This window comes from Poromitra crassiceps (genome assembly GCF_964638095.1).
Source record: "Poromitra crassiceps genome assembly, chromosome: 15".
In the NCBI taxonomy this organism is placed as follows: Eukaryota; Metazoa; Chordata; class Actinopteri; order Beryciformes; family Melamphaidae; genus Poromitra; species Poromitra crassiceps.
Genome location: NC_139634.1, coordinates 20,445,802 through 20,469,177, shown reverse-complemented (window position 1 = coordinate 20,469,177; position 23,376 = coordinate 20,445,802). Strand labels below are relative to the sequence as shown.

At 42.4% G+C, this 23,376-nt stretch overlaps 1 protein-coding gene across 1 annotated transcript in view; it reads left to right on the top strand.

Annotated features, from left to right (window-relative positions):
* Nucleotides 1–23,376, top strand: part of pigg (phosphatidylinositol glycan anchor biosynthesis class G (EMM blood group)) — a 97,291-nt gene that overhangs the window by 64,305 nt on the left and 9,610 nt on the right. The window contains exons 10-11 of the mRNA XM_083652451.1: nt 1,417–1,608; nt 15,598–15,907. Of these exons, the coding sequence (XP_083508577.1) occupies nt 1,417–1,608; nt 15,598–15,907 (502 nt within the window). The remainder of the gene's footprint in view (nt 1–1,416; nt 1,609–15,597; nt 15,908–23,376) is intronic.

The window sequence follows — 23,376 nt, the reverse complement described above, 5'->3', positions numbered from 1 at the left end:
AAAAAATATGGCTGCCTTTTGTTTTTCTTCAGGACCTCTGAAGGGGCGTGGAGGACCTCTAGAGGCGGAACCATGGTGGCACACCCCCACAACACTTGTAGTTCATAGGTGCTCGACTTCCGCAAGGCGGACTTGGCCTCTCTGACGTAAAAACGCGTCGGCGAGGCCAAAAAATATGTGAGAGATGGTTGATTGCTCAGGCTGTGAACAACCAATTTCAAAAATTTCAACGGATTCGAAAACCTTAGGGGCGTGAGATTTAATATATATTCATATTCCCCACGGGAAAGCCGTCCTTTAAAGGGAAGCAGAGGGCTCCTCACTGACTTCTCCTTAAAGGGAAGGTTTAGGATTTTTAGAAGCCAGACCAGTTGAACACTAAACAAGTTCCAAAGCATTTGAATGCTAGTGTTTTTCTTTCTGAGAATCTGGCAACACAGGGCTTCAGAGTGCGACCATTTTATTCGCACTACAGTATGCGCTCAAAAATCTTTCCAGTACGAATAAACATTTTCATTGGTCGCACCTGACATTTAGCAAGTCTGTCTCTGTGTCTGTGTGTGTGCTCTCTCCACAGCGCGCTGTGTGTCAATCCCATCATACACACAGAAAGACAGGGAAATACAAAAATAAAACCTTTTCAATGGCTTCTGTGTGCTTAGACTTGTGCAGAATAGTTTTATTTTGAAGATATCTGACCAGAAGTCCTATTGTTGTTAGCGCTAGTGGAACACAGGAGTTACTTCCTGAACACCTTCTAGTTAAGATTTGTTAAAAGAAAGATGTGAGACTGTAGAAAACAGTCTCACATTTATTGGTGAAGCTGTGGCCGTTTCAAGGTCATTAATATTCTGTGGGCAGCACAGGTCAGGAGATTATATTTTGTTCTTTAACATGCAATGCATTATGCAATAGAGACGTGGATAACTGACCTTTTCCCTGTCCAGTGCTGCCCCTCTCTCCCCACCTTCGCCGCCTGTTGCTTGGATAATGAGATGTAGGTATCGTTGTTCCTCATCTTGTCTCAAAGTACAGTACCTACCTCCTCTGACCCAGCTAACTGCTAAATGCAAGTGGTACTGGTCCTCTTTGATATGTCCTTTGAGGTCTTATTTCCTGTCTGCGCTTGATGTTGTGTAATTTCAAACCATGCCGCCTCCAATTTTTTGCTTGATAAAGCTTAAACTGGTGCTGGAGATATGAGATTGTTGACATTGTTTCATCCAAAAATTGAAATCTCCTCTTTGGCTCCGGTACATAAAGTTCACACATCAACCTGACTTCAGTAGAAATTGAAACTCCAACTTAGTAACTTAATAGATTTTTGCTCTCATTTTTCAGTTCTGGGCAGAAAAGTATAGGACAGCATGTATCAGCAGTTACTGGAGCTCCTTTCTGTCTGTCGTCTCTTGCCAGCTCTGAACATAAGACGGTCCTCTCCCTGCTGGCTGCCTTCTCACTGATCCTCATCTACTGCCTGATTCAAAGACGATGCTCATGGGTGTCCAAGATCGCCCTGGGTCTCGGACTTTTGGGTGTCTACAGCTACCGGGCGGCAGTCGGCAACGTCCTGTTTCCCTGGCAACACGCCGGTACAAATGTGTCCAAGTAAGTTTTTCCATGACCCACCCCTCCCCTGGACCACCCACCCCTCCCCTGGACCACCCACCCCTCCCCTGGACCACGCTTTCATTGACTGTATCACGTGGCAAATGTCTCTTCTTTGTTAGCGGTGTGATTTATTGTACGATGGTGATGAGTTGCGCTCCGATGCAGCTGAGCTTGCCGTCTGCAGTACTGTAGGGGACAAAGATTCAGACCCGCATCCCTTCAGCTGCCATGATGAACTGCTTGTACTCCGCAGCTTCTCCTGGCCTGCATTCACCTAAATCCTCCCTAACTGCTCAAAGTCTTAAATTACATTCAACTAGTGCAGTGGTGTTTCCCCTAGTCGGGGGTTACCAACAAAATAAAATATATGATCATATTTCATATTTTGGGGCAATTCACTCTTAAAATAAAATAAAAACTTTTTGCTAGTCTTATCTCCGTTTTAGTCTAGCCGCAGATAGATATCCACGTCTGGTCGACTCTGGTGCACAACTCTTGAAAAGTGATTAAGGACCACTCCCTAAGACCAAAACAAAATGCGTGACAGGCATATGAATTGACCAACCATGGACCTCCTTATTTGTGTGCCGCAACTCCTGGGTGGTACATTTTGAACGATGCACCAGTGCACACATCCACCATTGCAGCGGGTCGGTGCATAGTCGAGGTCGATCAGATGAACGGTTCTCGAGATATGTGAAGGAAACACAGACAGACATACAGAGATCCCTGCCTTTATAGTACAGTATGATTTAACAGCAAGTCATCTTTCTGTGACCTTTATTGATTGAGAAATTGGCAACCAGTAAGAATTGAACCAACTTTGATAGAACTTGTCTCCTCCTACACAAGTCCTGTGCCCCTCACCCCTCCTGTCCCCATGGGCTGTGGTGGCCTGTAATGGAGATAAACAATAAAGTCAGATTTCCACAGTAGAGAGGATTAAGCTAGCGGGTATCCCACAGAAATTTCAAGTGAAGAGGTAAATACATCACAATGCAAAATACTGGGATAATGATACTATTTTGTCATTTGATTATTTTTTATTTTTTGCTTGAGAACAAGGCAAAAAAGATCCTCCATCACTGACAGTTGAAAATGTGAGTAACTGGGGGGGATTTCATTATCAGGATGATGAAATGTGTGTGGGGAGTTTGTGTTCCAGAACAGAGTGCAGGATGGAAAGTGAGTTTTTAAATGCAGAAATCTCAGGATGTGGCCAAGTAATGGTGGAGGTCCGGGGTCATTCCCAATGCGTCCTACATTTTGTTAGGAACCTTTGCGACGCTTTCACGTCAGAAATCGACGTTGCGGGCGAATGTAGTCACATGACGGCACATAACAACAGTGCACTGTTGCGTGTTAAACCTACGTTGTGGTCTTTAACGTAACGGCAGTCTCATGCTGAAGAAGTAGGTTGCTGGCGCCTGACGGTGATGGGGTGGGATTGATGAACATGTGGCGTTTCCGTCTTGCCAGCGAGAGAGCGTGTGTTTGACTCCCGAGCGAGACACGTTATGTTTTTACTTTCGGTTTTAACCCAAACCCGAACCTTAACCAAGTTGCTTTAGTTGCCTAAACCCAACCAAGTTGCTGTGTTGCCGCCTAAACCTAACCAAGTTGCTGTAGTTATCTAAACCTAAACCCAGCTGTCAGTGCGACTGCTTCTAAAGAAGACGAGAGTTGACTCGTCGAAACTGTCAAGGTAAATAAAAAACATCTATAAACCTATGTCTGATCACAAGAAAACATAAACGTCTAGTTCTCTAAACCTAACGGTGGCGGAACATAACCAGGCGCATTGGGATAGTGTCCTGACAAAACGTCAACATAGGAGGCGATGGGAATGAGAACGCATTGGGTCGAGTCATCGATATTCAATATCAAACCCTGCTGTTATGTTATGGGTACTGTATTTAGTGCTATGGAAGAGCAGAAATCTTACATACTACACCTTTAAATACAGTTATCACTATCAGCTTTTACATGGTTACATGGCAAATTATGCAAAACAGCATGTTAAAAAAGGTCTGGAAAATAATTAAATTTGGCATTTTAAAACCTACAGACACTGCTGACACTGATACACCTGAAACCCATAATCTCCTCTCCTAGATCTCGATAAATCAAGAATCACACTGGGTTCATATTGATGTTCAGTTGAGATATATTTTATTACAGCAAAGATGTAGCAGAGATAGTTTTGGATGCATTAAATCCTTTTCGTTGTAACTGGGGATTACCGTTTCCATGCTTTTTCCTGCTTTGCTATTGCTATCACATCCTTTCTATCAAATTATTAATGTACCATTTCAATTGCCAATGACATTCAATATCTTTCCATTTGGGATAGCAGCACACTGTCTACAGCCCTTGACTCAGGACATACAAACCCAATAATATTCACTTAATCAGGTTGGTAAATGATGGGAACAACACCAGCAAACCAACAAACTTGAAGTGTCAAGAGACAAAGCTTTCAAAAGCAGCTGCCAGTGTATTTTCCACATACTGTAATTCATCAAAGTCAAGCCGAATGATGAAAAGAGAGGTGTAATGAATAGCGTAAAAGGATACATCAACGTGCCGGCCAGTAAGCTCTTTGATAAATGTATTTGTTATGCGACAAAGACTATTGATGCCGCTTCCTGGTGTATATATTTAATCCTTTAACACAATGTGTATTTATGTATATAAACTGTAGTTAGCCTTGTCTAAAAGGAGAGGAAATCAACCGGCTTGCAACTCGTAAATGTGGTAATTCTTCATTCAGCAGCCTGGCTTGGCACCCCCGTCAGAAAATAATGAGTGTGCAGGGCTGCACACAGTTCCCCTGTCTAGTGTTCCTGACCTCCCCTCATCTACCACCAGCACCCGGCCTTCCCTAACCCTGCCTGTTCTCCCTGGCAGTCTCTGCTCCTTGCTCACCTAATTAAAAGCGTAACCTCTCACCCTCACAGTGCACCAGGCACCTAACCAAAGCCACACGGCGACTCGGCTGCTTTTGACGAATGCCATGATTGACAAGGTGGACAGTTGACCCGCCGATTTCTTCAGACCCGGCGAAGTCGATCATCGCGGTCCCCGGACTCGAGCGTTTATTTTGGATTGAGTCCACGCTGTGGATTCTTTGACCACGCTCTTTTAGCCCAGCCAAACTTTTGTCTCGGGCCTTACAGCTACTAGACATCTGAATATTGAGTTGAGAGTTTGTTCAAAGATGCTGCAATGGAAGCAGCTTGGTTGATGAATACATATTGATGTCAAACAGTGATTGCATATAATGTGGGATTTTATTTATTTATTTATTTGTTTGTTTATTTATTTAGATACAATATCAGTGCTTTTGATTCCACTTCTCTGAATGAAAGCCAAACATTCCACTTCTTAATACGTTTCATATTGTGAATGTAGGAAGGAATAACTTTGTCTAATGACCCTTTCTATAGTCCAGCCCTCTTGGGTTAGTCTTGCAGTCTGCAGAGCCCACTGACAGCTTTCTATAGTCCGGCCCTCTTGGGTTAGTCTTGCAGTCTGCAGAGCCCCCTGACAGCTTTCTATAGTCCGGCCCTCTTGGGTTAGTCTTGCAGTCTGCAGAGCCCCCTGACAGCTTTCTATAGTCCAGCCCTCTTGGGTTAGTCTTGCAGTCTGCAGAGCCCACTGACAGCTTTCTATAGTCCAGCCCTCTTGGGTTAGTCTTGCAGTCTGCAGAGCCCACTGACAGCTTTCTATAGTCCAGCCCTCTTGGGTTAGTCTTGCAGTCTGCAGAGCCCACTGACAGCTTTCTATAGTCCGGCCCTCTTGGGTTAGTCTTGCAGTCTGCAGAGCCCCCTGACAGCTTTCTATAGTCCGGCCCTCTTGGGTTAGTCTTGCAGTCTGCAGAGCCCCCTGACAGCTTTCTATAGTCCAGCCCTCTTGGGTTAGTCTTGCAGTCTGCAGAGCCCCCTGACAGCTTTCTAGAGTCCGGCCCTCTTGGGTTAGTGTTGCAGTCTGCAGAGCCCCTTGACAGCTCCCTGGTTCCCTCCTTCGCCTTCCCTTTGTGCCAGCCACCTAATTGCTTCATTGCATCTTTCAAAATGGTTAATAGGGCTGAGAACAGCCAACATTGTTGCCTTTAAACAGTTCAAAGAGGTACTTAGATTGATGTCACCCTGTGGGTGTCTCTCTCTCTTTCTCTCTCTCTCTACACACAAACACAAACACAAACACACCTTTCCAGACGGAGTCATCACAAATGAGCCTAAAAATAGCGAAGCAATATCAGACGGGGTCAGCTCGTGCAAAAAACAAAAAACTTTTTTTTTTTTTTTTACCAGGTGCTGTAGTCCCACTGAGATTAAGAATCAACGTTTTTCCCTGGCCAAGAGAAGCAGCATCATGACAAATATGCAGACAAGCAACATAAGATATGCACCACAGCAAGATACAATCAAAGTCAGGTCAAATGTAGAGCAAATCATATTTTCTGTATAAGCGTTCCAATAGGAAGTAATGCAACATCAAAACAGCCGGCTCAATGGCCAAGCCTGTCTAAGCCTGTATGGATCACAGACAACATTAGTATGTGTTCTCCTTCATGCTATTTATGGCACATTTTACTCAACTCGCCAACCATGGAAGGCATTTAGAATGTTTATGTTTGTATTTGTATTTGGGTCTGTGTGTGCTTTACTTACACCTGCACAAACATGACCAGTTTATTCATTTACTGCTTCATCCAGAGAGCTTCCCTGTACAGGTCCCCAATTGACAAAATATTTATGCATACCGATCCCTCTTAAAAATGGAAATGTATTCAAACTCCTTTTCAAAACACCTGTGAACCCCCACCCCCACCCCCACTACACACACACACACACACACACACACACACACACACACACACACACACACACACACACACACACACACACACACACACACACACACACACACACACACACACACACACACACACACACACACACACAGATAATTCAGTTTTCAGGTTTATTACCCAGGAGGGGGTAAAGCATTATAACCTATTTCAAAGGCAAACCTGTGATGCTGCAATCGATCAGTGGTAAAATTCAACAGTTTATTATCCGCCAATGACTTCTAATAAGCATTATTCACAAACACGCACAAAAGCCTTGTCTCCATTTCATCTTTCCACCCAAATCATTTGAAGTATTATGGGCAATCTGTACTGTAACCGATGTGAAGCCACGGAGAAAGAGAGCTTTAACTCAATCAGGCCTCCAACACACGTTGCCAGCACAGCAGAGTGATCTGGTGGCTTACACATGATGCCAGCACAGCAGAGTGATCTGGTGGCTTACACATGATGCCAGCACAGCAGAGTGATCTGGTGGCTTACACATGATGCCGGCACAGCAGAGTGATCTAGTGGCTTACACATGATGCCGGCACAGCAGAGTGATCTAGTGGCTTACACACGCTGCCAGCACAGCAGAGTGATCTAGTGGCTTACATTAGATGGATGCTTTGTCTGTATCCATTGTCTCCCAGTTAGTTAAAATAGAGTAGGCTGGCCTTCCTCCTCCTCCTCCTCCTCCTCCAAGCTTTTCCCCAGCAATGAATAGTTGTTTTGGCTGATGTAAGTGGCTGGGCCTGAAGCAGGTGATTGATGGCGGTGATATAGCCAACATGTTCCTGAGGATTGGACGTCTTAGTCTTACCTTTCTTCCTTACTCTTTCTCAGCGCCTGTTTCCAAGGTAACATTAGTGAAATCCAGGCGGCGTAACTGTACTACAGTCTGACAAGCTACCACTTTCTGTCCACGGCGGCTACCGCTAACATTAGCGAAAGCCAGCAAATAAGATGAGATGGATTCAGCCGGCCGTGCTTCATCATGCCGGGGGGGGGGGGGGGGGGGGGGGCTAAGGCTTGGACAGAAGGTATTGACTATCTTCCCCAAAGAACTTATTATTACGTGATTGGTATCAAGGAGAGGAATAATATTTTGATCTCATCTGCATTGGACGGATTTCATAGTAGAGCCGTTTGTAGACTTACTTGAATAAATAAATGGTGATTTGATTACTTGATGATTGATCCTTTTTGGGGGGCAACAGTATAATGAATATTTAATAAGCTGCTTTGCTTCGTCATTATGCAGTCTCATTAATGTGATTACCGCAGTATCTGGGAAAACAAAGAATTTCTGTTCTACTCCGGGGCTGCGCTTCTTGTTCTGGAGTCCCCCCTTGAGATGGCATGTTTTGGCACTCTGCCAGAGTTCAAAAGTAATCAAGCAATCGGAAAAGTGATGCTAAAACGTCACAAAAAGCACGCTTTCCACTGTTATCTGTGATTAATGTGCTGTGCAATGTGGAATGTGCGGAGTATGTTGGACTGTAAAGCGCCTTCGATCTCAAGCCAAAAAAGCAACTGGCAAAGAAGTGGTATTATTCCAGTATTTAGCATTGTGAAATATTACCTCTTCACTTGACATGACTGTTGCATCTGTGCTCTAATTAGTTAGTGTCCTCTTCTGTTTTGTGAAAATGTGACTTTATTTTTTTGTGTGCATTACAGGCCACCGTAGTTCTAGGGGACATGAGGGGTGATGTTGTTGCAATTCCTACTGGTTGCCTCTAGAGGGCGATATAAGTCATAGGTTACGTAATACCCCTTCCACAAGTCCTGACCACGTCCTGACTAGTCTAATCCAGTGATTTTCAACCCTTTTTCATATCAAGGACCCCTAATTTAGTGCACATTATAGCCAAGGACCCCCACTTGATGAGATTCTGCCACTGAGAACATATATATATAATCTTAGAATATATATATGTTGTTGTTGGCGATTAGTGCCAGGCAGCCTGAATGAAATTGAATGTAACGTTCCCAATTCTATGTATTAAATTCTAAAAAACGACCCTCAACATTTGGGAAGGCTAAGCCACACAACTAGTTTGTTATAATCGAACGTCATGCTTCGAAGGCGACTTTACGACGATGAGGACGGTGAGGACTCAATCACAGCAGATATCCGCTGATAGCCTACCACGGAGATCTCACAGGCACAGGCAGCTTCCTCAGCTCCGACTGTGCTGGTGCCCGACGCGCTGATAGAAAAATCTCCATGGACGCGCCGCGTCACACTCAGGCCTCGCCCCCCGACACGCCCCGTGCGATGACGTCAAAATCGCCGCGCGCCCTATGCGCTTGGCTGGGCGCGAAGACTATGCCAAAGGCTTTAGTCTTTTACCCACAACAGTCACCCACTAGTCTGAAGCAGGAGACACTTGAGCAACTGCAGCCACTTATTCGGAGCCTTCAAATATATAGAGCAATTGGGGAAAATGACATAAACTGCAAATAGCTTCTTCTGCTCTGACATGGAGGAAATCTTGTGCTTTTTTTTTTTTAAGTTTATTTAGCACATAAAAAAAGAAAACAATCAAATCCAGAGAACAGTGGCTAGTGCTGCCTGGGAGAGAAGGGAAACCCAGAGGGCTTATACAGTCCTCTCCCATCATGAGCAGATCATACAAGAGAAAAGGATCAAAATTGCCCCAAACCAATAGAGAATAAAAAATTAAAAGTAAGTCCATCAACGGATAAGAGCGATATCAGCCCAAGGCTCATGCCACAATCAGCACCTTCTTTAGCTGCACCCTGAAAGCTGTCAGAGAAGTTGAAGACTTCAACGACGGAGACTGGGAATTCCAAAATTTGGGACATTTAAATTTAATACAGAATTGGTTTTTGGATGTTCGACAGTAAGGTAGATGGAAATCCTGTTTTTGACTGTGGGTATGAATGAAAGTCCAAATTGAACATGTCAAAGTGGTCTCAGTCCCTTTTTCATCCGATCTGTCACGAGTTTACATGCCCGAGGGAAAACTGTTATTGTTTCACAATGATATCCATTAGTCGTGCTGCAATTTGACAACGTTTAGTATGTCAAACTCATTTTAGTTCACGGGCCACATGCGACCCAATTTGGTCTCAAGTGGGCCAGACAAAGAAAATCAATGCATAATAACCTATAAATTAATAACACCTCAAAATGTTCCTGTGTATTATAGTGTAAAGAATTGCAGATACATTTTAAGAACACATTTCCACATAGGCCTATCAAACAAATATCAAATCTGCTGTCTGTAACTGTGCATTCCAATTGACGGCAACTGTGCAATTCTCTATAGTCAAGGGTACTGAAAATAGTTGACCATTTAGTGGCGAATACAGAAATATGAATAGGCTACTTGCTATTGAACTTCCTCCTGAAACCTGCCTTAGCCTTCACAAGTGCATCAAAGTGGTTTGAAGGACTTCTCAGTGCAATTTTCACACTTTGCAAAGTCATCCTTGTGGGCCGGATTGGACTCTCTGGCAGGCTGGTTCTGGCCCCCGGGCCGTATGTTTGACACCCCTGGTATATGGTGTTCTGTGGGAATGGCCTCTTTTAATGTGTCTTATCTAAAGCTCACATTGCTTTGGTTTGCTCCTTCCTCTCTTGGTAAGAAGATTGTGCTTTTGAGTCAGATCATCTACAAGATGCCACGCCGCTTGTGTTAAACATAAACACGTACATCGCACAGAAAGATGAGTTTGTAATGCCCTCTGCTTTTCCACCTCGCACACCAGCGAGCATGAAAGCCATCCCAAAGCCACAAATGTGCTTCGCATAAAATCAGATCCAGGCTGGGATTTTCAGCTCTTCCTTTCGCATAAAACAATGATGAATGTCATCCGTGCCATATTGTTAAGGGAGTTGTGAATATTAAAGAATAGTGCTGTATGGAGCATATTACTGCTCTGCTCTTCTGTTGGAACAGGTTCCCATAAAACACTCTGATTAATAATACATGCTCCCTACCTGCTCAACTCCTTCAGGGTCAGCTATTATCTGTCATAACCCTTCTTTAACTGACGACTCGTGAGTTTTTACTGCTACGCTTGTCAGCAGAAGATATTCTAATATAACACAGAATAGTTGAGCATATGAAAAAGCACTATAATGGTCATTACTGGGCTAGTAGTCTTCACATGACTGCAGAGAAGATCATTTACAAGGCCTTCTCCTCCTGCCTCCCTAAACTTCATGACTTCATTGTGCTCCTCATTGATCCTCCCATTCTGAAACAAGCCCTTCTCTTCCTCCTAGTCCTTACAAAGATTTTCTCGTCCTTGTTTATCTTTTTATGAAGGATAATCAGTATCAGCGGCTGCCTGGCGGAGCTTAATTATTTATGTACAGCAGGTGCTAACTTTCTTCTAAATAATATAGAAAATCATATTAACAACATCAATAAACGAGGGTGTGAATTAGGCTATACTGCAACACAAGGAGGGCCACTGTTTTTCCATTGGGAGCCAAATCCCCAACATTATATCTATATGCATAATGCTTCAATGAGCTCAAGACTGACTGTGTAGTGTGTACCGGTATTTACGCCTATCTAGACTGTATATTGCTGTATGATATAACACCGAGTTAGACACAAGGCTATGCAGCTATGTGCACAATTTTAAAACGGCAAATCAAGTGTTTATATAGTCAGAACTTACACAAAAGATTTAAAAATGTACTATTAAAACAGATGAATTACTGTGTTAGTCATGTAAACATACAGTAGCCCCTACAGTACCCTATTGAAGGCTGGAATGTTGCAGCGTTATTCCGCCTCACATCCTGTGTAAAAGGTACGAATATGGAATAGGGGTCAGTTTATTCCGCCTTTCGTTCTGGTAGTAACCGCGTCGGGACCTACATCTCTGTAAAAGGGTGAATGAACCCAGCAAGATGGGACAGGTGTGTGTCGGGAAGCTTTCATTCGTAAAAATGACAAGAGGACTAAGAAGTCTACCAGCTCTGAGATTGAAGTCCGGCTATCAGAAATAAGTCAACCAAAGCCTATACTATAGTATGTATCCTTCACCTTGACTTAAATCCACGGGGTCAGTGGTGGGATTGTTTGCAGGGCTAGCGTACAGGTTTCCCCCACACTTTCAGTTTTGGGTCCCTCTTCAACCATCATCCCACTGCACGGGCTTGGCCGCCCTGGACCTCGCTGAGCTGGCCCTGCAGCTCACATACGCAGCTCGCCCGCTACGCAGCCTCGCCCTGGCTGCTCCTTGATGGCATACTTCAGGGATGCTGGATCACCTGTCCTGGAGCTGGCAACATACAGCTGTCCATGGCTGAAGACGGGGGTCTCAAGCCAGACTCCCACTTCTTTCAGTCTCTGCCTCTGGGACTTGATTTTGCTCTTATGACATCACTGATGACATCATCAGTGGGACTCTTATGACATCGCTGATGATGTCACAACTGTTTTTATGATATCACTGATGTCACAATTTATGACATCACTGAAGACATCATCACTGGGACTTTGTATGTCTCTGCGCGTGTGTGTGTGTGTGTGTGTCTGTCTCGTGTGTGTGTGTGTGTGTGTGTGAGAGAGTGAATTTATGACATCACTGATGATATCATCAGTGGGACAGACAGACAAACAAGTCAAACAGACAGAGCCCTAGCTCCCGATAGATAGATAGATAGATAGATAGATAGATAGATAGATGACAAAACGGTCTCTTGACACACCACAGTCCACAGCTAAGCAACTTAATTGAGCACCTATAGCTAAATTATCCTAATATCTTTGACTCTCACAACAAAATTATCTCCCGATACGTAATCAACAGAGCAACCAATCACACCACACTTTAGCAGAGGTCAGTGGGATCTCTGTTTTCTTTTTTGCAAATAATAAACTTATTATATTTTCATATAGAAATTAGCCTTGTTATAGTCATTCTGTATCCTTCAGTAAGTTTTATTGTTATTTTTTTCTCCAAAGAAAATTGCAGCAGGTCTTTAGCGGGAGCGTGGCTCATTCCATGGGTAGATCAAGCACCCCCTTGCCACCGCACTGGACTTATTCTGCTTCTTACCGCTAACACTAATCACTCAGCGCAAGTTAATCAAAGAGCATATTTGCCCAAAAGTTGATAATGTTCTTTTACTGTACTGTAAGTTACGCTAAATGTCTAAAATGGAAAATTATAGGCTAAATGTAATTCCCTTTGCAATTGAAAAGCACTTTTCCTTTAAAGATTCAATTTGGGACTTTTTGAGCATATAAATTATTGATAGAATAGATAGAAAATATTCTTCCAGAGTAATGGAAAATAGGCTTTTGGAAACGTGCTTAACCTATAGTGGCTGCATACTTTTCAGCCACTTCATCATGCAGGCACATGCTTTTTGCACCTGGATAGGTAAGCACATCTAATCCTGTGTGAGCAGGTCCTACTGTGGACCTGCTTGATGACGTCATTAAAGGAGAACACTGATGTAATTTAGGTTTGTTCGTATCACCATTAATGCACATGAGACAAACTGCTGCCTTGACTAATGTAATCAATCATGAACAGCAGCTGTATTCTACTTTCTCCTAATATGAGAATAATGCAGACTATTTTCACTTTTTCCATGATTGCATGCATACTGTTACTTACTGTACTTTTGGTAACACTGAAGAGGCAAAACAAAACTTTAAGGCAGAATCTGAGGAAAACCCGCAAAAAACCGATCTCTTCACATTCAATTCTGCCAGAGTGCAACAATTTTTCATATGATTGCAACTGCGGCCTTAGAAATTCACGTTAGGAAAAGAAATACAGTGCACTGTTCAACATTACGATAGTCAGTGCAGCAGCCTTTTTGAAAACAATGGGAGCCTATGCCTTGTGGGAGGTTGAGCAAGCCTGCAGTGGAGCAGACAGCAGCAGCTTGTGACTGGAAAACACATCGCTGGCTTTAGACTTTTCATGGGCAGTAATGACTGTGGAAAACACATCGCTGGCTTTAGACTTTTCATGGGCAGTAATGACTGTGGAAAACACATCGGTGGCTTTAGACTTTTCATGGGCAGTGATGACGATAGGAAAAAACTACAATGACAGCAGGGTTTTGTAACTGTTAAGAGTTTGTTGTTGTCTGGCTTCCAGAATGATTCACTGCCCCTGTCTATATATAACCTGTGCTACTCCTTTCAAAAAAGAGATTTCTGATATTAACAGCAGCAGGGAATCGTATGCTTCAAAATATACTTAAAACGTGTTAATCCAGTGTTTTCCAAAGTAACCACTGAACGATGCACATGGTCTCACACCTTAAATATGAATGCTACACTGACATGCTGCATAATGAATGAAAGAAGGGTTAATGAGTTACCACAAATGCAAGTTGAAGGGGTTAAATCCATTACATTCATTAAACTATGTGTCTTGCAGTAAGGGTGCAGGGCAGGCTCTACCTTTTTCATGTTTACCAGAAATGTAAGCCATTCTGTCTAAGGAATTGGGATATGAAATGAATTAATATTAGTGACCTTTGTTTTTGTTTTGTTTCTGGCCCATGGAAAGTGTAATAGCATTAGATAGATCAACAGAAAGAGGAGCTTGAACTGTGAAATGAGGCATTCTTCACTAGAGGACATGGCTTCTGGGTTCTCTAAGAGTAGAAATAACAATGTTTTGTATATACATATACATTTGTTGTTATATGTAAGGATTACAGACATAAAAAACACATACAAACAACAAGAAGAAAAGGGGGGGGGGGTTTACATTTGACTGAAAATGTAAAATAAAATAAATGTGAGTACAAATGAAAGTTAAGTTGTTGAAAAGTCCAGTTTATAAATGTGTTTTTGGAGAGACAAACATCATTAAAAATATATAATCCTGAAAAACAAGATTGTGGGCTGAAAATGTCCAGGGACCCTTGTGTTAGGTTGAGATATACTAACCCATCATTACCTCTATCATTTGCTGTCAGTCATATTAGAAAATGTCTCTACAATGTGGGTTGAAAGGATGGAACCTCAAAAGCAAAAATGCGATGTGAAAAATGCATGTCCTGCTTAGATCTTTGACAGTTGAATCATTATCTGTCAACATGAACACCCACAGCTGTAGATGCTCTATTGTCAAATTTCAAATTGAACGTGAACCATGTGTTTGAGCTTTTACACACATATCAGCTTTTACTTGTACTCAATCAGTGCCCATATCCCATAAAATGAGTGAATAATGTGAAAGCCTGTCTAACATACTAGGATACTCTAACATAGGAGCTACGTATATGCTTTCTGTTGTTTTTGATTTATTGAGGTTTTTGTTTTTGTCCTCTTTAGTGGTTTGATATGATATGAGAGAGCTATAAGGCAACAGTGGGCACACAGCTTATTGGCTTGCTCTTAGCTTTTCTTAATTTTTGTTTAGAATTGTTTTATTGGTACACAAATATATACAGTATAGTGCAAAGGTACAGTTATAGAATAATGTGTACCAGTATTTTCTTTTCTTTTTCCCTTCCAAGACTTATCGTAGACTTTCAGAGTATTTCAGGCAACAATACAGTACTAATGGTATGAAACAAAGAAAACAAAACCTTTACAAATCTTGCATAAACCCACCCCTGACCCACCCATCCTCATCAAACTCATGTTGTGAAAAACAAAAACAAACAACCACTAAAAAGGGGGGGGGGGTCAGAAGAATAGATGTGGGGTTAGGAAAAAGGTCACTGGGGGGTGTGTGTGGGGGGGGGGGGGTTCACTCCTCTTCCGCATCTGGGGAGATGTCAAGTAGATCAACATGTTCTAGGAAGCGGTTCCAAGTCTTTTTAAATGTTTTTATCAAGCCTCTGAGAGAAAATCTAAGTTTCCATAGTACCTCCTTGACCTTTTCTTCATTTGATAACAAGCATTGTTGACTGTATATTTATTATTCAACATGTAAATCCTGGGTTCAATCATTTTCCTGAACGTTGGGTTCCTCAATGCATGGGCATTGGGCAGCTACAGGCACATTGCCAGAATGCTGATCCCACAATCAGTCAACACAATTACTTGAATATTGAATGGGGAGTTTCTTTGTGAGGAAAAGTCAATACCGGTTTGCTGCAAATGCAGAAAAAAATGACACAGTCTCCCGATCGTCTTTCTTTTTGATAGGGGCACAGTGGAGGCACGCTTTGTTTATGTCTTCGTCCTGGGGATCCTCTTCACGGGCACCAAGGACCTGTTGCGCTCCCAAATCATCACGGCCGACGCCCAGCTGAAAAGCAAAGGCCTATGGGAGATTTACAGCGGCCTGGTGCTGCTGGTAGCCCTGCTGTTTCGCGCTCACAACCTGCCCGTCCTGTGCGGCTGCCTGCTGATCCAAACGCTCATGGCCCAGTTCATCTGGAAGAAACTCCACTACGATGCCGCCCAGACCACCATCATGCATTACTGGTTTGGCCAAGCCTTCTTCTACTTCCAGGTAAGGAACAATAATCTTTGATATTAAAGGAGAATGTTGTTGTTTCTTTACATTAAACTAGTCACCAGTCCCCATAACAGAAACTTCTGAAATTGATGCAGTACTGAGCTAGAATGTGCCGGCGCTGCGTAACGGCCTGGAACAGAGGCCGATAGGGCATGTGGGAACCATGCATGTACATCCTGTAAAGAGCTTACTTTCTGCCACGCACTGGCTCATATCCCCTTATTATATCATAGAAACAGAACTGTTGACCTGAGAATATGGACGATGCATTTGAATTCGATGGCCGCCCATATTTAGGAGCTTCTATCTCAACCAATGTGACAGACAGTAGGAACATGCTGCTGCAAGGTAAATACAGTGTTCATTTTCTCTCTCTCTCTTTTACAATAACAATCTGAGCGTGTGTCCGTTGCAAAAACAAGCTTGTTTAGTGGACGTACTGCAGTACTGCACGTGCTGGTTGTGAGGCACGAGGGGCATGTGGGCTGAAGTGACTGAAGCGGTCTTGGTGAATACTGCACCAATTTCAAACATTTCTGCTAACATGACATAGTTATACATAAACATATATGAAAATAGGGTCCAGGATAATGATGATTGGTTGCAACATTATTGGCAAGACTTTGTTTTGCATTTTATTTTATTTTTTTACTTTTTCTCCCCAATTGTACTTGGCCAATTCCCCCTGCTCCACCCCCTCTGCCGATCTGGGGAGAGTTGTAGACTAGCACATGCTCCCTCCGATACACTATTCACCTGACAGCGAGGAGTTTCACTGGCAGGATGTAGCACGTGGGAGGATCAGTTCCCCCGCCCTGAACAGGCGCCCCGACCAACCAGAGGAGGCACTAGTGCAGCGACCAGGACACATACCCTTGTCCAGCTTCCGACCCGCAGGCACGGCCAATTGTGTCTGTAGGGATGCCCAACCAAGCCGGTGCTAACAACGGGGACACAAACGTGTTGGTAGGCGAGGGAATCGACCCGGGTGGCCGATAAATACCCTTATTGCCAGCCCAGCCCACTGTACCTCCCAGGAGTCTCAGCTGCTCTAGTTAGACTTTTATTGTGATGTTGGTCATCTGACATTGATATCATATGTTGATGGATCTGAAATCACATTCTAATTGTTTGGCTTAGGGATGCACAGATTGCAAAATTCTGGGCTCATCCCGATGTTTAAAATAACCATTTGGCCGATACCGGTAGCGATATTTTTTTTATTACCCCTTTTGTGACAGAGAAACAAAGAAATCTTCATTATAAACTACCGTAATAACTGAACTGTTTTAAACTCTTTTACCAATACCTACCTACTCAACAAGAATAATGTTTTAGTACTTAATAGGTGCGCAAGTACGTAGCCAGGAAGAAATTGTGTGACCCAACTGATCTGTGAACGCAGCCTTTTTTGCTGATAGGGCGATTGCAGTCAACAAGACTAATACTGTATATATCGGTGCATCCCTGGCTACAGGTCTTAATCTGATGGCCCGTGCCAGTCCACTTATTCACTCAAAGGGGTGAATCATCTGAACCATAGAAGTTTGCCTTGCTAACTCGGTAACCAAATGTATCATATTAAAAGAACAAATAACCACAGACATGAGAGGGCACCAGCAAGAGAAACAGTCTGAGGAATTACAGAAAATGCCTGAAATGGCCTCATATCTACTGAAAATGCTGTTTTTTCTCATTCATTATTAACAAGAGTCTCAAGGTGACCTACTGTAATGTGAAGTTCCGTGATTGAGGAGGAAATTAACGAGAGGTGGTAATTTATGTTGCAGTGATTGAAAGATAACCGCAGTGTTTTCTTTATAGAGGTATATACAGTACCTGTAGTTCTCCTGGAAGGCTGAAACCCACAGCTAGAAAATTTAGATGTGATGAAAAGTCTGGCAATTACAGAACATGTCAATACATTGTTATATAAAGCATCCAAATTAGAACCATTCTGAAACTGCAACACCTACTGGAATTGATCCCTGAAATGGGCCAGGATATGAACCTGGGCCAGAATCAATTCCCCACCCACCACATCTCCAAAAGGAAGGTCAGAAGGTGATGAAACAGTATGGGAGTTCTTCCTGTCTGATTGGTAGAGACGATGAGATGATCAGATGAGATGATGAGATGAACTTTATTGTCCCCGAGGGGAAATTTGTCTTGGGCAAATAGTGCCATACACAGCCACATATCGCAAGTACATATAGGTTTTGACACGATACATACAACAGACAGAAAAGAAAAACACACAGAACGTACAGTGTAATCCCTTGCTGACATGCACACTAAACTTCCACTGGGAAGTTATGCAAGCGCTGTAGTAAAAAAATAAAGACAACGAATGTACCGGTAGTTGGTTCAACACTTCAAGACATCTAACTTTATGTTCTGACACGTCGTAGTATTAGCGATAAAGTGAACTGTGCTGTCATAGGGGCCAGTTCAGGGCAGAGGAAGCTGTTTGTGCATCAGTACTATAGCTGATTGATTGATTGATTGATTGATTGATTGATTGATCGATCGATCGATTGGTTTTATTTATGGATATACTGTAGAAGACGTCATAGAAGAAGATGACATGTAAAAGTGTGAACACGTATTTCCAACATGGTCCCTGGTCTTATAAAAACAGGACATACAGTAACACATAACATCATATAAACAATCATCTAAAACAAGTAGCAAAAACTAAGACAGTCCTAGGATAAAAATAGATCATATTAGACATAGCTAAACGGCATAAAAACCGTAGGCACCATCGGCTAAAAACTGGGGGCATTTACCAAATTTGAGGGTCACTTTAAAAGCTTTTTGTGTGAGTGTGTTCTTCATCTTCTTCTGGCAACCAGCTTGCAGGTGCTGAGAGTGTGTTAGAGATGGAAATGGAAATTAAATGTATCGATTGAAAATAAAATTGACAAAATCGAGGGGGACAATTTTTGCCCCTCGATCATGGTTTTTAGGGGCATTCTGAGATTTCTTGGGGCATTTTTGCCCTTGCCCCTGGCTAAATTCCTACACTGTAGTCTGCATAACAACTAAAACAGACAAGATGGTATTTAAGACCTACTGTCACTCACTATATTTAGGTCCAGCTACTACTCAGTCAGCTCTTTAGAGAGGCCTTAAAGGTTCCAAAAGAGCGAATGGACTTCAGGCTTGCAGGTAACCCATTCCACATAACTGCTGCCGAGTATCAAAACCACTCTTTTCCCATACAGCTTTTGAATCTGCATGGCACAAAATCAGTGGAGCTCCTTCTAGTGGGATAACTGTACATCACTGACACCAGAAAAATAATTACATCAATATTTGGGCACCACATTATCGACAACCCTGTGAACAATACACATTTTAATAAGTGATACCCTCTCCTCCACTCTGAGCCACTTCAGGTTGATAAAGTCAGCAGGGAGAAGATGTGTTCGGGCATGGAGTTTAAGAATCAACCTAACTAATTTGTTTTGAGAGGTCTGTAGCTTCTTTTTCAGGATCTTAGGGAGGCTAGAATATCACCAAGTACAGGCGTAATCAAAATGGCATTGTACAAGTTCCCCTGGCAATATTCCAACAGCATTTCTATCTATAAAATTGAATATTCTAGCAAGAAATTCGATTCTTTTTTGATTGACCTTTGAGAGAACTTTTAGTGCCATACTCTCTCCAGATAGTGTATTGTCTAATACCCTAAGTAAGTAACTGATTCCTTGGCTGTAACTTCAAAGTCACCTACAACCACTCTGAACCCAGGAGACTTTTTTAGTTTTGCATTTGATCCAAAGACTATTGATTCTGTTTTGTGAAAGATGGAGGGACAACTTATTTTCAGCTAACCAGACGCTGACATTGTGAATCTCTGAACTGAGTAGTTTCTCAACTTCTAATTTATCAGGATGGGAGACTAGGAGAGCTAAATCATCTGCATACAGGAACAGATTAGAATCACAGGCTGACTTCATATCGTTGACATGAAGTAGGAAGAGAAGTGGACCTAAAATGCTCCCGTCTAGACCTGCAACAATTAGTCGACCGACCGACAAGACAATTAATCACCAACTATTTTTTATAATCAATTACTCATTTAGACAAATTTTTGAGAAACAAATAATACAATTATCTTGTTCCAGCTTCTTAGGAGGCTGAGGAAGCACACAAAATCCTCAGCCTTACTGAAAGCCTTTTACTTTGCCACAGTGGAGTCAGTGCTGACGGGCAGCATCACTGCCTGGTATGGCAACTGCAGCGGCAAGGACAGGAAGAGGCTGACTCGGGTCATAAAGGCCGCGGAGCGCACCACCCGCTCCACCTTGCCCCGCCTGGAGGACATTTACCTTAAACGTTGCAGAGCCAAGGCAACGAAAATAATGAAGGACAGCTCCCATCCAGGCCACCACTTGTTCAAGAGGTTGCGATCTGGGAGGAGAATGAAACATCTAGCAGCTAAGACTGAGAGGATGAAGAATAGCTTCTTCCCTCAGGCCATTAGGGCCCTCGACAACTACAAATAGATTATATATATATACGGTATATATATATATATCTATTATAATAATAGTGGTAATAATGATATATATAGTTAGATCTATGCACTTTACATTAATCTATAGCACTATATTGTATTGCACTATAATTATTATTGCTGCTTATTACTGGTGAACTCTTGGCTTTTTACCTAATTTTACCTAATTTAAATTTTATATTTTTTACTTTTTTACTTAGCATTTGGTTCTTACTCTATTTGACTGCACTATGTTTTTAACTAATTTGACTGTACTGTTGTCTTGTCTGTCTCTACATGTGCACAGTCTTGGAGTGGCTGCGGCCCTAATTTCACTGCTCATTACAACTGTGATGCTGTATGTGACAATAAAAACCTTGAACCTTGAACCTTGAACCTTGAAATGTGAATATTTTCTGGTTTCGTTAGTCTTCTTTGACAGTAAACTGATTATCTTTGGATTGTGGACTTTTGATCAGGACAAAATAAGGATGATTTGAGGATCTTGAGTCATCTTGAGCTTTGCGGAAAAAGCCATCAACATGTTTCACCATTTTGTGACATTTTATAGACCAAATGACTAATTGATTAGTCGTGAAAATGATCGACAGATTAATCGATAAGGAAAATAATCTTTAATTGCAGATCTACTGTTATCCAGCGCTGGCACAAAGGCTAACTGGACTGCTTGTTTCCTATGGTTGTGTCACGGTGCAGTGTGTTATGGACGTACGCCATCGGCACAAATGATAATTGGCTGGAATGTCCAAACTTCGACCGAGGACAGATATTTGTTTGGCAACTGTATTGTTGTCAACACTCTAAATCCACATCACTTACAATTTAATAACTGTCAGCACCCTTGAGTCATTAATACTGTGATGGGCTCGGGAATAAGCGACCACCAGACAATTTCCAGTCTAGGACTCCCAGGCATGTAATTATAGACCTTCGAGTAATAACGTTCTCATCAAAGCTGTAACCATAATAGATCTCTAAAGCATCAACATAAATATGATTTACATTTGCTGCACTCAAACAAACACCAGTCACATCACTGACATGCCAAACACAAACAATTATGTCAAATTAGAAGAACCACTTTCATCGGCAAGTAATACTATTTTGTGTAATGCTTCACATAGTTGAGTGATGAGCTCTGTAATGCAAATTGATCAGCCAGTGTTGTAAGGTATTACTGTTTTTTCCCCAGAATGCCCTGGCTTTTTCCTGCCACTTTTTATTTTTTGGCAGAAAAAGAAACGGAGGCTGAAACAAAATGTACAAAACATGAGTAGGCCTACAGGCATCGGTCCAACTAACAGGGGTGTCAAAGTCATTTGAGTTCATGGGCCACATGCAACCCAATTTGGTCTCAAGCGATCAAAACAAAGAAAATGTAATCAATAATAACCTATAAATGAGAAAACCTCCAAATGTTCCCATTTCTTTAGTGTAAAAAATTACAGGTACATTTTAAGAACACGTTTTCACGTAGGGTTATCAGAATCAGAATCACTTTTATTGTCACAATATGTAAAGATTACATACAACTCAAGGAATTTGTCTTCGAGTAAGTATGCAGCGTATGCAATGCAAATAACTGTGCCAGTAGAGCATGTCTGCAGACGGCTAGTGTCCCTAGAAGTTACATTGTATCACATGTTAAATAACTGTGCCAGTAGAGCATGTCTGCAGACGGCTAGTGTCCCTAGAAGTTACATTGTATCACATGGTAAATATCTGTGCCAGTAGAGCATGTCTACAGATGGCTAGTGTCCCTAGAAGTTACATTGTATCACATGGTAAATAACTGTGCCAGTAGACCATGTCTGCAGACGGCTAGTGTCCCTAGAAGTTACATTGTATCACATGGTAAATAACTGTGCCAGTAGAGCATGTCTGCAGACGGCTAGTGTCCCTAGAAGTTACATTGTATCACATGGTAAATAACTGTGCCAGTAGGGCATGTCTGCAGACGGCTAGTGTCCCTAGAAGTTACATTGTATCACATGGTAAATAACTGTGCCAGTAGAGCATGTCTGCAGATGGCTAGTGTCCCTAGAAGTTACATTGTATCACATGTTAAATAACTGTGCCAGTAGAGCATGTCTGCAGACGGCTAGTGTCCCTAGAAGTTACATTGTATCACATGGTAAATAACTGTGCCAGTAGAGCATGTCTGCAGACGGCTAGTGTCCCTAGAAGTTACATTGTATCACATGGTAAATAACTGTGCCAGTAGAGCATGTCTGCAGACGGCTAGTGTCCCTAGAGGTTACATTGTATCACATGTTAAATAACTGTGCCAGTAGAGCATGTCTGCAGACGGCTAGTGTCCCTAGAAGTTACATTGTATCACATGTTAAATAACTGTGCCAGTAGAGCATGTCTGCAGACGGCTAGTGTCCCTAGAAGTTACATTGTATCACATGTTAAATAACTGTGCCAGTAGGGCATGTCTGCAGACGGCTAGTGTCCCTAGAAGTTACATTGTATCACATGGTAAATAACTGTGCCAGTAGAGCATGTCTGCAGACGGCTAGTGTCCCTAGAAGTTACATTGTATCACATGTTAAATAACTGTGCCAGTAGAGCATGTCTGCAGACGGCTAGTGTCCCTAGAAGTTACATTGTATCACATGTTAAATAACTGTGCCAGTAGGGCATGTCTGCAGACGGCTAGTGTCCCTAGAAGTTACATTGTATCACATGGTAAATAACTGTGCCAGTAGGGCATGTCTGCAGACGGCTAGTGTCCCTAGAAGTTACATTGTATCACATGGTAAATAACTGTGCCAGTAGAGCATGTCTGCAGACGGCTAGTGTCCCTAGAGGTTACATTGTATCACATGTTAAATAACTGTGCCAGTAGAGCATGTCTGCAGACGGCTAGTGTCCCTAGAAGTTACATTGTATCACATGTTAAATAACTGTGCCAGTAGAGCATGTCTGC